Genomic DNA, 15,994 nt, shown 5'->3' on the forward strand with positions numbered 1-15,994 from the left:
AGTGTACCCGTGGTCAGATGGTAATTCTTTGAAAACAGCTTTAAGACTTCTAGTGAATACATGACCACAGCTCTGAAGTTCTATTCCATGTAGCAAGGTGCTTATAGTTCTTCGGGAGTATTGTCTACCTCCGGTTTGGGTTGGAACTCTAACATGACAGGGAACGTTTTGTTCATTGAGAAGGTGAAATGTGTCCTGCGACGAGGAGAGCTCTAATACTTTCAGTGTCTTCACTCAATGCTCATTGTCCCACTAGCTATGGTAATAAACCATGTTTTTCCAGCAAAATAATCAGAGATTAGCCTTTATTTAATGAGCTCCCAGACAGATCACACTGCAAATATGATTGCTCGCGTAGCCTGCAGACCAAGCAGAGTGTGATTCCGTAATTCCATTACCTAACCTTTGGACCAGCCCCTTACACTGTTGTGAAGAACTAGCCTTCTTCTCAATATTTCTGCTGTTCTTACCCCCCACCCCTACCCCTCCTTCCTGCTAGCACAGTGGCCTCACTGGCTTAACGTAATGACGATGGCATATAGAAGCAGAATCTGCAGGCCAGCTGGATGAACGTCCCAGTTCGGGTCTGAGAGAGCTGCCTAGTCAAGTACAAAATTAGAGGTGGAAAAGGGCTGTGAAATAACCCCATCCCCTCAGCAGCCAGTGCCAGCGCATTCCTACAGTGAGGGCTTGGGCAGGGCCAGCCCTCAACGACTTTACCACCATGCCTTCTCATGCTCTGTTTGGGAGATGGGGCTGTCTCTTCAGTTTTCCTTTTTCCCTTGGTAAGTTTTTAGACTAGAATTTCATTTGACCAGTGTTACTCCATTTCCCTCAGCTACAGCAACCCCCTGAAATAGGCTGTTTTTCAAAGAGTCAATAAGAATGTGCAGAAAACATTTAAAGCACTTTGCTAACCTGGCCATTCCAACAACGCCTATATTCAGAGTAATGTGGTGTGGCAGAGAGCAGCACACATGGCTGTTGAAGGTAGAAGCCCCCGGGGTTAAAATTATAGTTCTACTTAATTGGAGGATTTATTATTGTTGTTTTCAGTGACTGTTATGCATTAAATGCTTTCTGTGGGCCAGGTACTATGAAAAGTACTATCCAAAAATTCTGCTAGAAGATGTGTGAAATTGGTACTATCATCTCTATTTTAGAATTTAAAATTTAGTAATTAAGAGTGCAAGCTATTGGGTTGAGCTGCCTGATTAAAATGCCAGCTCTGTTCTTTACTAGCACTGGGACCTTGTGCCTGTCATTTAACCTCTCTATGCCCAGTATTTTTCACCTGTAAAGTGGAGGTGATAATAGTGACTGCCTTGTAAGCTATTTTGAGGAGTAAATGTTTTAATACATATGAACTTATCAGGTTAGTGCCTGGCATGAAGCAGGCACTTAAACGTAAGCAATGTTGTTCAAAGGCACATAACATACAAATTTAAACTCCGGTCAGTTCCATTCCATAGCCCATCCAAATTATTAACCATTAAAATACAGTGGCTTGGTCAGGACATTTAACCTGACTATGCTTCAGTGGACAGTGGAGATAACACCAAATCTCCTGTGTGGCCACTGTGAGGACTCAATTACAATAATGTAGGTCAAGATACTATTACAGCCTGACCAGGCAGTGGCGCAGTGGATAGAGCATCGGACTGGGATGCGGAAGACCCAGGTTCGAGACCCCAAGGTCGCCAGCTTGAGCGTGGGCTCATTTGGTTTGAGCAAAAGCTCGCCAGCTTGAGCCCAAGGTCGCTGGCTTGAGCAAGGGGTTACTCAGTTTGCTGAAAGCCTGCTGTCAAGGCACATATGAGAAAGCAATCAATGAACAACTAAGGTGTTGCAACGCGCAATGAAAAACTAATGATTGATGCTTCTCATCTCTCTGTTCCTGTCTGTCTGTCTCTGTCTATCCTTCTCTCTCTCTCCCTGTCTCTGAAAAAAAAAAAAAGGTACTATTATAGAATGTGGCCCAGAGCTGTGGATAATCAGTGACAGTGAATTCATTATATCTCTACATCTACATCTCTGGACTATCTGTAGGTGTACATCTGTGTGTATGTGTGTGTGTTTGTGTGTGTGTGTGTATGTGTATCTTTACAATGAATAGCTGTGTAGCCAAGTACTTACTCCTAAATGCTTCTTATAATATTGGAACTTCAGAATGGTTCAAAGTGTATTTTTATAAATTTACTTTCATTTAAAAAAACTGGATGGCTGTTTTTAAATAAGATAATTAAAAACAGTTTTCTTTCTAATAAGGTTTTATTTTATATCTTTAACATTCTAGTGGTTTTAAGTATGCCTTTTCTGGATTTTTAAAAATACCTCAACCAATGTTTTAAAAATGCCTAAATACGTTTTGTTTCACAAATACAGATTGACCATAATTTCAATTTTTATATTACCGAGAGAAGAGACAATTACAACCTAACAGGAAATGGGAAATGTTATGATACGTTTTTGCTGTTGTGCTTTTTTCTTTTCTTTCTTTTTTTTTGGTGTGTGTGAGAAAGGGTGTGATGTCATTCTGTCTCCACCCCCTGTGAGTAAGCCCACGGCACAGCTAAGTGCAGCCGCCCGCCTCTGTCACTGGGAGACAGTCCACTTAAATGCAGCTCCAGGGTTGCGGGACACCCACCAGCATCAGTCCCCGTGTGAGGTGGCCAATGCAACATGCTCTCCAGCTTGAGGTATCTACTTCTCTGTGGAAGTATTGCTCTAGCCCTGGGAAATGCACAGAAATTGCCAAAAGGCAAGTAGCTCTGATATTTTGTGTTTTAAAAGTAATTTTTAAGAGATACTCGTTTTTCAATGTTGATGCTAAATGTGATCTGCTTTACCAGATGGGGGGAATAGAGTTATATGATAGAGAATCAAAGATCAAATGTATGCAGGAGTTGCTTAAACTTTTATTCCCTCCCCCCTTTGCTATTTACTTTTCAATTAGATATCTTTATTGTAAAAATGCAAACCAACTTATTAAGCTTAGCAGATGTTCACAGAAGCTTGAATGGTATAATTTCAAACTCAGTATTTGTATATTGAGTCAAATTGTATAGAGGGGTATTGTAGTCTGTTCAAAAGAGTAGTTTGGTATTTTTATCCTCCTTCCCAGAGACTATACCAGTATTATCTAAAGGTTTTAAAGAAGCTGATTACAAAGCCTTGAACCTTTGGTGAAAACCTCATGCATACCAGTGAGCTGGAGGTGGAAGGATTCTAGGCATGGCACATCGGATCACGTGCTAATTCATAGACACTTCTCCCCAGTGGAGTCCGGACAAGGGTTTGAGCTGCTGGACAGAACACTCCCCACTTTCCTGGCTGAAGTGCTCTCATTTTAGTGTCGGTATTTTGTTTACAAATGTCAGCAGAAAAAAAATGAAAATTTCAAAATTTAGACCCTAAAAACAATCTCTTGAGCCCATCAGCACTAAAACAAGAGTTTTTCTCTCTCCTTTCTTTGAACGTAAATGTTACATGTACTTTTTTGTTGTTGTTGCTCCTTTGCAAAGGCACTTTTCTAAGCCAACTCCAGGTCTGTGAAGGCTTTTTATGGTTGCAGACTGCTGTCGTCAGCAGGATTATGAAAAACAGGCAGAAACTTACCATACAGTTACAATGGAAAATATTGGAGGTAATGCAGAGCCACAGGCTCGTCAGAAACCTGGTGTGTCTAGAGTCAGAAAGAAAGGTTGTTAGTGTCGGAATCTCCAAAGTATCTTCCCTTAGGTCCTCTCTGGGGATTGTTTGCTCCAAGATCACCTAGTCCCACGTGAAAACTGTTCCTCGGTGTGTTAAGTGAAAGTTGAATCTAGAGTTTGTGAAGGCTGAAGAGTTTGGCTGGTTGATATTTTACAGGATCATGTAAAAAGCAATAAAAAGGGCAAAGCAAATCTTCTCAACTCTGATTGGATAATTAGGCAAAGAAAAATCAAATCAAGTACACACTATTAGATTTTTATCTTCTGTCAAGAATTTTGTTCTTTGATCACAGTAAAAGTGTTTTCATAAATCAATTATGAGCCGCAGACATTCAGAATTAATTTTTCCTGCTGCTGAAATGTTTAATGGGGACACACCATTTGAGAGGAATCTAGGGGTTTTTCTCAGGCTAAATTTTTACCTTGGTTTTACTTAACCTTGTATTTGCTGTACAGGGATGATAACCAAAATTTTGTTACTAGAGACTTCTATAATTCTAAGTGCTTTAATTATCATGTTCTCATCATTAAATACCAATCTCTTAACACAATTTTCCTTTATTTGTTATGGTAAAAAAAAAATTGTCAAAAAGCCACAAAACTTTTGTGTAGTTCATTGATTAGACTTTAACCTGAAGTATTTTTTATCCAGACTTCTCTCATAACTTTTGAAAATACCCATAGTTTTGGTAATATTATAAAATAAATGGACGTCTCATCTGTAATGCTATATACAAATGTACTGCTCACAAAAATTAGGGGATATTTTATCACTTCATATTCATTTTGAAAAATAACCTAAATTTTGTGAGCAGTATATTTTTATTATGAAAGCTACCGAGGAACTATTTTTTTTTTTTTTGCTGAAGTTATCTTTTTCAAACTATATTTCAGGAATAGGTGTACTGTCCCCAAAAGGGGGTTGGGGTGGGCATCTGATCTCCACCAATAACCTGGGATGAACTTCTCCTTTGTCTGCTTTTGGAGAGTCACAATAAAGATGAGAATTTTACAGGTTCTGAAAACTTCTTAGTTAAGAAACCTGTCCAGACTTTTTAACCTATTGTTTCCCAACCTCATTTGACTAAGAAAATGCTTTTCTAGTGGAATAGCTGTTAATTTCTTGCCAGGAGCTATCTTTCAACAGAACACATTTGGGGAAATGCTGAACTAAACAAGAAAAGGAAAGGGATAACACTTTTTCTTTTCTTCTTCCTTTCTACTTTAGAGTCAGTTAGATATCATTTGTGATTTAAGAAAAGGGTAAAATTTTGGAGGTAGAAGGGACACTAGTGATTGCCTAATCTGGTAGTTCCCAGACCTTTGGGTTTACAAACCAGGTAAAATACATACGTATGTTTAATATCAGAGTCTTATTACTGAGAGCATACTTGAATTTTGCCATATAACTATGTGAAATGGGAGTCCTGCTCGGATAGCTCAGTTAGTTGGAGCATCATCCTGAGGTGCAGAGGTTACCAGTTTGATCCCTGGTCAGGGCACATATAGGAACATAGATGTATGTTCCTGTTTCTCTCTCTGTAAAAAAAAAAAATAAAAAAAATCAATCAATGAAAGAAGATGACAAATGGGGAAAAATACCCATTGTTCATAAAAACAAACCACTTTAATAGATTTTTAAAAATAAATACATTTATACAAATATATCCATTGTTCTTGTCTTTTTCCTATCACCACAGACTAAGAAACTTCATCACAGGCCAACATTTGGTAACTACTGGCCTAGCGTAACCATGGATTTTACAAACGAAGATGACCAGGGACAGGGAGGTTTAGTCACTTTCCCACATTGATGGCAGAACCAGAATTGGGTCCTGGGCTTCTGACTTAAAATTATGTTCTATTTGTTTTCTTTGAACATATGTACCCTGATTTATTAATGTCACCCCATTATTATTAATAACAAAAATAAATTATGTTCTATTTGAAATATATAATATGTAGTTGGTTATTTACCAGAAAAGAAATAACATTTTATAAGAAATCACTTATTGTATGTCTTATACCTATTTGCATATTTAGCCACATATGTTCCTATAAGAAATAAATTAAAAAGGTCCTGCTGCTTTTTAAAAGCTTAATGTTAAAGACTATTATTAATAGACTTCTCCTCTCTACTTCTCAATGACTATATTCTTTGGCAAATCGTTGACCTTTGCTAAGTCTCAGTTTTCTCATCTGCAAAATGGGAATAATGTTAATAATCTCATAGTATTACAGAATTAAGTCAGAAAAGAGTTGCAAAGCTTTTAATAAAGCATCTGACATATAACAAGTATTCATTCAATAAATATTTATTGGCTCACAGAAAAATGGGTCAATATTGAAAAAATATGAATACCAAATGATGTGTGTGAGCTTGTGTCCAAATTGTCAGATAAATAAATCTATTGGAGTGTAGAAAATGTGGTGACAAGTTCTTGGCAGGCAGGTGGGGCAAGGGAGTAAGTGTTGCTGCACAATGAGAGAAGGCCTCTACACATTCCAGCCTGACCATTGTCAACAGTGATCGTCTAGTTCAAACTTTTCTCTTCTCAATCTAAGAGAAGAGGTGCAGATTTTCTAAGGATATCTGCACCTTTGCCTTAGGGTTTGCTTTCCCCTGGGGATTGGAAAGGCTTCATGGAGCTTCTAGGAGAGATCCTCTTGAACTTGTTTTTCAGGAGGAGGAAAAAAAAAACTATAACACACAGCCTTAGAGAAGAATTACCACACTGTTTTATACCTTTGAAATCCCCTGTCTTCCAGCTGCTTCTCAGAATCTTTATTCTTGGCACCATAGGACTTCTTCTCCCTGGAGTAGAGGCGAAAATGAAAACCACAGAGAACACCATATAGCGAAGGGAGCCAACAAAAGCTCATAATGAGACAGGAGGGGCTTGACACACCTCTTTGCAGAAAATCCTGTGGAATCAGCCAGAAGGCAAAGGCTGCTATTTGTAGCCAATTCTATCAGTCCTCCTGAGACACACAGAAGGAAAGCCACAGAGGAACATTGAAGATATAAGTGTAATCAATTGGCCCGAAGGCTTGAGGCTCTTGGGCGTGACTCTTGGCATGTGGCAGAGGAGAGAGGCATCTGGCTCTTTGCCACAGGTTCTTACCTGACAAGGTGGAAATCTCTGACTCCAAGTACAAAGCACATAGGGAGAAAGGATAATAATAACTTATCATAGGTAACATTCTTTGAGCTCATACGGTTATGGTAATTTAGGGCTAAATATTTTTAACATGGAAAATGTAAATCCTCGAAGCTTTCCTATGAAGCACGTGTTTTACTATTCTTATATTATAGAGCATAAAATTGTGTGCCTCAGAGTGTTTAAGTGATTTGCTCTAAGTCACACAGCCGGTAAGTGGCAAATGACTGTACCCTTAATTTCTATGTAGTAGCAGTTTCCTGCTGTATGTAAAGATATGTTAATTTGTTCAAGTAACAAATTTTAGTCTGTGTATATACAAAGCAACAGAGGCTGAGAAGACAGCTCAGAACCATCTTCAGGGACCTGACCAGTTAATGGAAGAGACAGGGAGGCAAAGGCATGATTACAATAAAGTGACATCATAATTGCCTTATCTGGGGGGGGAGTACAAATAGCTTCCAGAATGAATGGAAAAACTCAACTGTCACAGAGAACCAAGAATTATAAGAGAATATGGCACCCAAGTAGAGGCCTAGAAGACACATTCATTTTGCAGCAAAGCAGAATGGCTAAGAGGTGAAAGGCCTTTCAAAAAAGGATTAAACATAGGGCCAGACCCTGACAACAGCCTGGGGCCAGAGTTCAGTAGGTGTTAAAGTACTCAGAGGGGAAGCCAAGTCTAAGAAGTCCACTTAGGATGCAACTTTGTCTTCCTTGTCTCAATCTACCCTGACTCACCAAGATTGATTACAAAGAGGCAATAGAAGTCTATCTTTGGAGAGAAGGGCTCCTAAGACTTGCTCTGTAAACTTTTCCAACCACTCAGCTGGGGTCTGGCTCTCACTCTCCACAAAGCCCTCCCAACCTCACTTTGACAATGTATCGCTCCAAGGACCCAGTCCATTTCTTCAAAGGGTGATTGATTCTTGTGAGGGGCTAGAGAGTATTTCTTTCATTTTAGGGCAGGGAGGTTGTGGTGGAGAAAAAAACAGTGAAGAGTAAAAATAAACCTACTAGGCAAGGTTCTGCTATTATTTGAGTAATATATATTTATGTATTGGTAGGATGATATTAAAGAGTATACCAGAAAAAAAATGGTTTTAGTCTTAAAAGAAAACAAGTTTGAAAACCATAGAGAATCATTTTAGCATCTTAAAGTTTCTTGGCAGTTTTATTGATTTGTTTGCCTATTCAAGCACTATTTATTGAGTATCTACTAGGTAACACTAAGATCCTGACCATGTAATAAAAGAAACTTGTATTAAGAATGTAAAAATTAAGAAAGGGGAGAGGGAGGGGCACAAAGAAAACTAGATAGAAGGTGACAGGGGACAATCTGACTTTGGGTGATGGGTATGCAACAGAATTGAATGACAATATAACCTAGACATGTTTTCTTTGAATATATGTACCCTGATTTATTGATGTCACCCCATTAAAATTAATAAAAATTTATTTATTAAAAAAAGAATGTAAAAATTGATCAAGTAAAATTTGTTTTGGTACTAAGACTATCATGTTTAGAACTGAAGGTTTAAAAACAAGGTTGCCCTGTTTAATTATACAGTTACTAGTTTACTGTATTAATGAAAAGATAGTTAAAATGTTTTTGGAGGTCAATGGCAGTTGACATTGTGTCTAAAACAAAAATGAGGGAGGACCATTCAGGAGATGTGACCAACCATTCTGTCTGGGTCACCATTCTCAGAATGACTTCCCTCTTGCCTGTTTCCTGATTGTCATTTATAAAAGTAGGTATAAACTAAAGAATATGGAAAGTAAGTAGATTAACTTAATAAAAGTGATCTAAGAATAACTGTAAAATTAAAAAATAAATAGGATAATCTAATGTGAGAGATTACTAGAATAGTAAAGTAAAAATGTAAAACTAGGGCCTGACCTCTGATGGCGCAGTGGATAAAGTGTCAACCTGGAATGCTGAGGTCACTGGTTTGAAACCTTGGGCTTGCCTGGTCAAGGCACATATGGGAGTTGATGCTTCGTGCTCCTCCCCCCCCCCCTTTCTCTTTCTCTTGCTCTCTAACTCCTCTCTAAAATGAATAAATAAAAGTCTAAAAAAATAGTAAAAATAAATGGTATCACCTAAAGAAGAAATTAGCTTTAAAAAGGTTTAAATGCATAGTATATCCTGTTAAAATAATGTTTAAAGAATATGATAATAGGCCCTGGCTGGTGGCTCAGTGTATGGAGCATCAGCCAGTCATATGAATGTCTCAAGTTCAATTCCAGGACAGGGCACAGAGGAGAAGCACCCATCTGCTTCCCCCTTCCCTTTTCCCCTTCTTTCTCTCTTCCCTCCTGCAGTCAGTGGCTCAATTGGTATGAGCATGGTCCTGGGTGCTAAGGATAACTCCATTGGAGGACCATAGGCTAAGGTGCTAAAAATAGTTTGGTATTCAAGCATTGGTCCTGGATGGGGTTGCTGGGTGGATACCAGTTGGGGTATATATGGGAGTCTGCCTAACTATCTTCCCTCCTCTCACCTAAAAAAAAAAAAAGATAATAATTAACCATATTATTATATATCACGTGTGGTGTTTGATGGTAAATGTTTATATAAATTACTTCACTTTATTCTTATGCCTATCAAATATATATTATTATTATCTCCATTTCACAGATAAGGCAATAAGCCTAAGGAGTATGTTAGTTATCTATTGCTGCATAATAAATTACTATAAATTTAGCAGCTTACAACAACACAGTTATTATTTCAGAGATTCTGGGGATAACAGTCTGAGTCTGGCTTAGCAGGTCTTTTCCCTGACGGTCTCTCACAAGTCTATAGCAAAGGCATTAGCCAGGACTGGGGTCTCACTTGAAGGCTTGACTGGGAAAGGATCCACTCCCAAGTCTTATGGTTGTTGATACAATTCAGTTCATTGACAGTTGATAGCTTGAGGGCCTTATTTCTGCACCAGCCATTGACCAGAGGTCACCTAAATTCTTTGTCACATGGGCCTCTCTACTATGTACTTGCTTCATCAGAGTGTACAAGTCCAGATGAGTCTACAGGCAAGATGGAAATTATAATCTCATATAGCCCAAGCATGGACACGATAGGCCAAGTCTTTTGCCATACTCTGTTGGTTACAAGAAATTCACAGGTCCTGTCACACAAGGTGATTACAGAGAAAGTAGATGCAGGAGGCGGGGATTACGAGGGGTTACTTTAGAGTCTACCCATAACAAAATGGGCAATGGCTGCTTGAAGTCACATGGATAGAAAGCGATATAGTGGAACTATAAATAGATTTCAGAGAATACATTGGCTGAAACATTAATACCCTATCCACTTCCCATTGAATTGACCTTTTAGTGGCAGATGCCCAGTAAGAAACAGTCAATTTGACCCCCTACATCAGGGGTCCCCAAATTTTTTACACAGGGGGCCAGTTCACTGTCCCTCAGACCATTGGAGGGCCGGACTATAAAAAAAACTATGAACAAATCCCTATGCACACTGCACATGTCTTATTTTAAAGTAAAAAAACAAAACAGAAAAAATACAATATTTAAAATAAAGAACAAGTAAATTTAAATCAACAAACTGACCGGTATTTCAATGGGAACTATGGGCCTGCTTTTGGCTAATGAGATGGTCAATGTCTGGTTCTATATTTGTCACTGCTAGCCGTAACAAGTGATATGACGTGCTTCCGAAGCTTCCGCATGCGTCCTGCGTCACTGGAAGTAGTACTGTACGTGAGCGACGCCGCACTTTGCCGCAGCGCCACATACAGCACTCCAGGAGCACAGGATGTGGATGCTCTCACTGACCACCAATGAAAGAGGTGCCCCTTCTGGAAGTGCGGTGGGGGCCGGATAAATGGCCTCAGGGGGCCGCATGCAGCCTGTGGGCTGTAGTTTGGGGATCCCTGCCCTACATGGTTGGAGTTTATTCTAGGAAATCCCTGAGAATTGAGATAAACATCTTAACAGTGCAAAGATTCAAGGTAAAAGCACCTATAATAATTTGGATCTTATTCCAAAGGATCTTATGTATGAAAGGATCCATTCAAAGAATAAAGAGCCTAGAAATAAACCCACAAAAGTAAACTGGTTACCAGGGGGAGGGGGACAAGGGGACAAGGGGAAAGGGATAGATGATCGGGTTGGAGGAAGGATGTAAAGAGGGACAAAAACAGTGTGTCCGTAAAGTCATGGTGTACTTTTGATTGGTCACAGGAAAGCAAGAAAAGAAGATAGAAATGTGAAATCTGCACCAAATAAAAGGAAAACTCTCCCAGTTTCATACCTGTTCAGTGCAATTTGATGTGGGCTCACGCACAGATTTTTTAGGGCTTCTTAGGTAGCTATCCCGTATAGCCTCTACAGACTCGTCACTGACTGATGGCCTACCAGAACAGGGTTTTTCCACCAAACTGCCGGTTTCCTTCAACTGCTTATCCCACCGAGTAATTTTATTCCTATGTGGTGGCATTTCGTTATAAATGTGCTGATATTCACGTTGCACTTTGGTCACGGATTTGAATTTAGCGAGCCACAGAACACACTGAACTTTTCTCTGTACTGTCCACATCTCGACTGGCATGGCCGTGGGCTGCACCGCTGTATACGTGGTGTTACGTCATCATCTGCGCATGCGCACATGCTGCTACATCATCCTACAGAAACTGGGAGGGTTTTCCTTTTATTTGGTGCAGATTTCACATTTCTATCGTCTTTTGTTGCTTTCATGTGACCAGTCAAAAGCACACCATGGCCTGACCTGTGGTGGTGCAGTGGATAAAGCGTTGACCTGGAATGCTGAGGTCGCCGGTTCAAAACCTTGGGCTTGCCTGGTCAAGGCACATATGGGAGTTGATGCTTCCTGCTCCTCCCCCTGTTCTCTATCTCTCCCTCTCTCTCTCTCTCTCCCCTCTCTAATAAAAATGAATAAATAAAATCTAAAAAAGTAGATAAATAAAAAAGCGCACCATGACTTTATGAACACACTGTATAAGGTGATGGAAAATGATTTGACTTTGGGTGATGGGTATACAACATAGTCAACAGTTCAAATGCTATAGAAATGTTTACCCGAAACCTGTGTACTCTTATCAAAGTCACCCTGTTAAAGTTAATTTTCTAAATAAAAAAAAGAAAGAAACCCACATTTATATGGGCAAATAATTTTTAACAAAGGAACCAAAAATATACAGTGGAGAAAAGAAAGCCTCTTTAATAAATGGTGTTTGGAAAATTGGAAAGCCACATGCAAAAGATTGAAGCTAGACTATAGTGTATCCCCATGTACCAACATTAATTCAAAATGGGTCAAAAACATAATATAAGGTCTGAAAAAGAAATTACATAGAAAAAACATAGGTACTATGCTTATGTATCTTGGTCTTAGAGTGAATTTTATGAATATAATCCCAAAAGGAAGGGAAGTAAAGGAAAAAATAAATTAATGGGACTACATCAAACTAAAATGCTTCTGCACAGCAAAGAAACCACCAACAAAACAAAAAGGCAACCAACCAAATGGGAGAAGACATTTGCAAACAATAGCTGCAATAAAAGGTTAATATCCAGAATATATAAGAGCTCATATAACTCAACATCAAACAAGCAACATTCCAATTAAAAAATGGGCAGAGGACCCAAACAGTCAATTTTCCCAAAAAGGCATACAAATGCTAATAGATATATGAAAAGATGTTCAACTCCACTAGCTACTAGGAAAATGCAGATCAAAACTACAATGAGATACTACCTTACACCTGTTAGGATGGCTATGATCAACAAGAGAGGTAATAAGTTTTGCAGAGGTTGTGGAAAAAAAGGAACCCTCATTCACCACTGGTAAAAAATGTAAACTGGTATAGCCACTTTGTAAGCCAGTATGGAGGCTCCTCAAAAAATAAAGAATAGAGTTACCATATGACCCAGCTACTTCTCTTCCAGGTATCTACCCAAAGAATTTGATAACATTCACTTATTCACAAAGATATACACACCCCTATGTTCATTGCAGCATTACTCAGAGTGGTCAAGACATGGAAATAACCAGTGTCCTTAGATAGAGGATTGGACAAAGAAGACATGGAACATATATAGAATACTACTGAGCCACAAGAAGAGATGAAATATGGCCATTTGTGACAACCTGGATGGATCTTGACAGTATTTTGTTAAGCAAAATAAGTAAGACAAAAAAGTTAAGAACCACACGATTTCACTCATTTGTGGCATATAAAACTGAAAGCAACAAATGAACAAACAAGGAAAACAAGTAAACAAGAACTTGCAGACACAGACAGCAATATGGTGGTTACCGGAGGAAAAGTCGTGGGGGTAGTAAAAGGTTAAAAGGGGTTAAATATATGGTGACGGAAGATCTGACTTTGGGTGGTGAGCATGCAATGCAGCATACAGATGATGTATCATAGAACTGTACACCCAAAACCTATATAATCCTCTTAACTAATGTCACCCCAATAAATTTAATAAAAATAAAAATCAGTCATTGTCTAGATTTCTCTGCTGATTTCCTCTCTGGTACATCACGTATGGAAAAAGATATCCCATGTAGAGAAAGATGCAAAGTTAATTCCTTCCAAAAAGAAACTCTGTCTTTCATTGTAAGAATCAGATACCACCATCTCTCCAATAGAAAGAGAAAATAAAAGACAAAGTGAAAGTTTTCTTTAACAAAGTTTATAAATATGAAGCAATTAGCACCTACGAAGTTGATGGTACAGTTCCCATAAGGATGTGCTTCCGAAACGTTTGTGGGCAGCTTTTCCAGTAAATGGAGGAGTTGCTATAAGGTCAAATTAAATTTGTGTTCGGAGGAAGAAAGTATACTTTCATTAGTGAGTGTGATGAAGATAGCTCAAAAAAGTTAAAAGAGCTTTTTTTATATCCTTTTTATTGTCAATAAAACAATTCTTCCATAGGCTCTAGGAATCAAAACACAAGATTTAGGTTATACACAAAATATATTCTTAACATGACGCCCAGAAGCTTAATACTAGAATATCCTTCGGGTTCTTTACCTCAAGCCTACAGTCTCCTCTTGTGTTGGGATGGTCCGAAGGACTAGGAAGTACATAGTAAGAAGGGTAGTAAACTTCAAGGTCTTGGGCTACTTTGTGAAAAGTTCTGTGGACAGACAGGTTGAATCAGGACTTACTGTACTGTTTATAATGTTAGCTTGGGCTTCCCACCAAAAACCTTCCACAGCGAGATTTTGAGTGTGTTTTAGGTTTCCCCAATCTAACAAAACCCTGACTTGTGTACTCCCAGTGATTTTGATAAAAATTGGGGGCCTTGAAGCCAGTCTGAGGATCTTAGGCCCTGTTGGTACAGCAAGCTCCCCCTTCCATTCCCCATGGAGGTCTGAAAGGAGACAAGATGTGTCCTTTAGAACATCCGTGAGCATCCTCTAGTCATGAACTATATGTCGAAAGGCCACACATAACAAAACCAGACTGAATCCACTCACTCCAAGCAACTTCTGTAAGGTTGGAAATTAATTTTAGAGAAAATTGAGGTTTAATTCAAGCCTCACCTGTCCAGCAATTCAATGTTTTCTTTAAAAATAGGTTTAGCTGTGAGTACAAATACTATAACATCTATCCCAAGATTTATAACCCTCTCTGAACGTTAGAATAAATGAAACTTTCAAAAGTATCAGTACTGGTCTCAGTTATGATTTTATTCATCTGAGGTGGGGGAGTTTTAAAAATTCCTCGGGGGATTCCAATATAGCTGGAGTTTTTGAAAATTTGTATGTATAAGTGCTTGACAAATCTTTTTATGAGCACATAGTAAAAATTTTAGAAGTTGCAGGTAAGTTATTTTGCTATTTAAGTTTTAATATAAATTTAAAGGTGATATTTATTTATTTATTTATTTGCTACTTTGTTCCAGGATTTTAAAACATGATTTGAAAATATTTTGAGAATTCCTTCTTAAGCTATATGAAGTAAAGATATATTTATAATTGAGATTAACATTTGTTTTCGGTGTTACAACTGCTAATCTCTAGTTTTACAAAATCTGAGCAGCCAGATCTGAGAAGCTATGGCAAATCATATTTTTCAGGACTGGACTCATATTTGTTTGTTCTGTCATTCAATTAACAATTTTAAAAATTATTATATTAGGACTACAAAGATAAGTAAGACATTGCCTGCCTTCAAGGAGTTTGAAATTAGTTGTATTTAAAACTACTGGGTTATATAAAAGTAATTTTCTTTTAGATAAAACTGCTCGTGTCTTAATTCTTCAACAAAAATTTGCAGGAGTTAAGCTATTCCATTGTATAGTCATGCACTTGCTTTAAGTGGTAGATATATGAAAAAATGAATTCATGTAACACATTAAAAAATAAATAAAAAAGAAGCCCATGATCTCAGTCAATGCAAAATATCGGATTTAAACAGATATTCAATGAATTTCCCTATTCAGAAGGTCCAGGTCATTGGAAATGCCTTTGGAAACGGTTCTTTTAGTTGTACATGTTGCTATATACACTCCAGCTCATCTTATTTCTATTTTATGTTAAGAAAAATTTGTGAGCATGTAGGATGGTTTATAATCTGAAACATATTCTGTCGTGTCTCCAGCGCAGCTAAAAGTCTCTCCTCTCGTGGAGGAGAACAAACCCTTGCTACAACATAGCTTGGAGGTTACTCTGCTTCCCACCAGTTACAAAGTAGAGTTCCAGGTTTCCTTTCTCTTTAAATGCCATCCTTTGACTTTCCCAATCTGTTAGCAGATCAGAAAATACTCTGGTTTTCCAAGGGCACTGCTGAGAGTCCACTGTATGCGCGTTTGTGGGCGTGCAGGACTGAACAGACTTCCCTTCTCTCAGAGCAGAAGATTCTGTCATTGAAAGAGGGCTTGGGGCGGCTGCCAAAGTCACGCTGGCGAGAACTCTGGAATTCAGACCTGCTACAGATATGCTGGCAGGGGATGCAGGACAGTTTGCTTCTCCTTTCACTTTCCCGAATGGAGTTAGAGCCGTCTCTAGCCAGGAAGTTTAGGACAAGGTATCAGATAATCTGAAGAACAGCCCCTCCCTTCCTGTCCTCGATTGTCCTTTTCAAATACCCGACTAATCTTGTTGTCACAGAATGA

General features: G+C 38.5%; 1 protein-coding gene across 2 annotated transcripts in view; it reads left to right on the forward strand.

The window, feature by feature from the left end:
* Positions 1-2,606: 2,606 nt before the first annotated feature.
* Positions 2,607-15,994, forward strand: part of ABI3BP (ABI family member 3 binding protein) — a 254,121-nt gene continuing 240,733 nt past the window's right edge. For both annotated transcript variants that reach the window (XM_066240657.1, XM_066240658.1), the window contains exon 1: positions 2,607-2,761. In XM_066240657.1, the coding sequence (XP_066096754.1) occupies positions 2,683-2,761 (79 nt within the window). In that variant the 5' untranslated portion in view covers positions 2,607-2,682. The remainder of the gene's footprint in view (positions 2,762-15,994) is intronic.

Source organism: Saccopteryx bilineata, chromosome 8 (assembly GCF_036850765.1).
Source record: "Saccopteryx bilineata isolate mSacBil1 chromosome 8, mSacBil1_pri_phased_curated, whole genome shotgun sequence".
Taxonomy (NCBI): Eukaryota; Metazoa; Chordata; class Mammalia; order Chiroptera; family Emballonuridae; genus Saccopteryx; species Saccopteryx bilineata.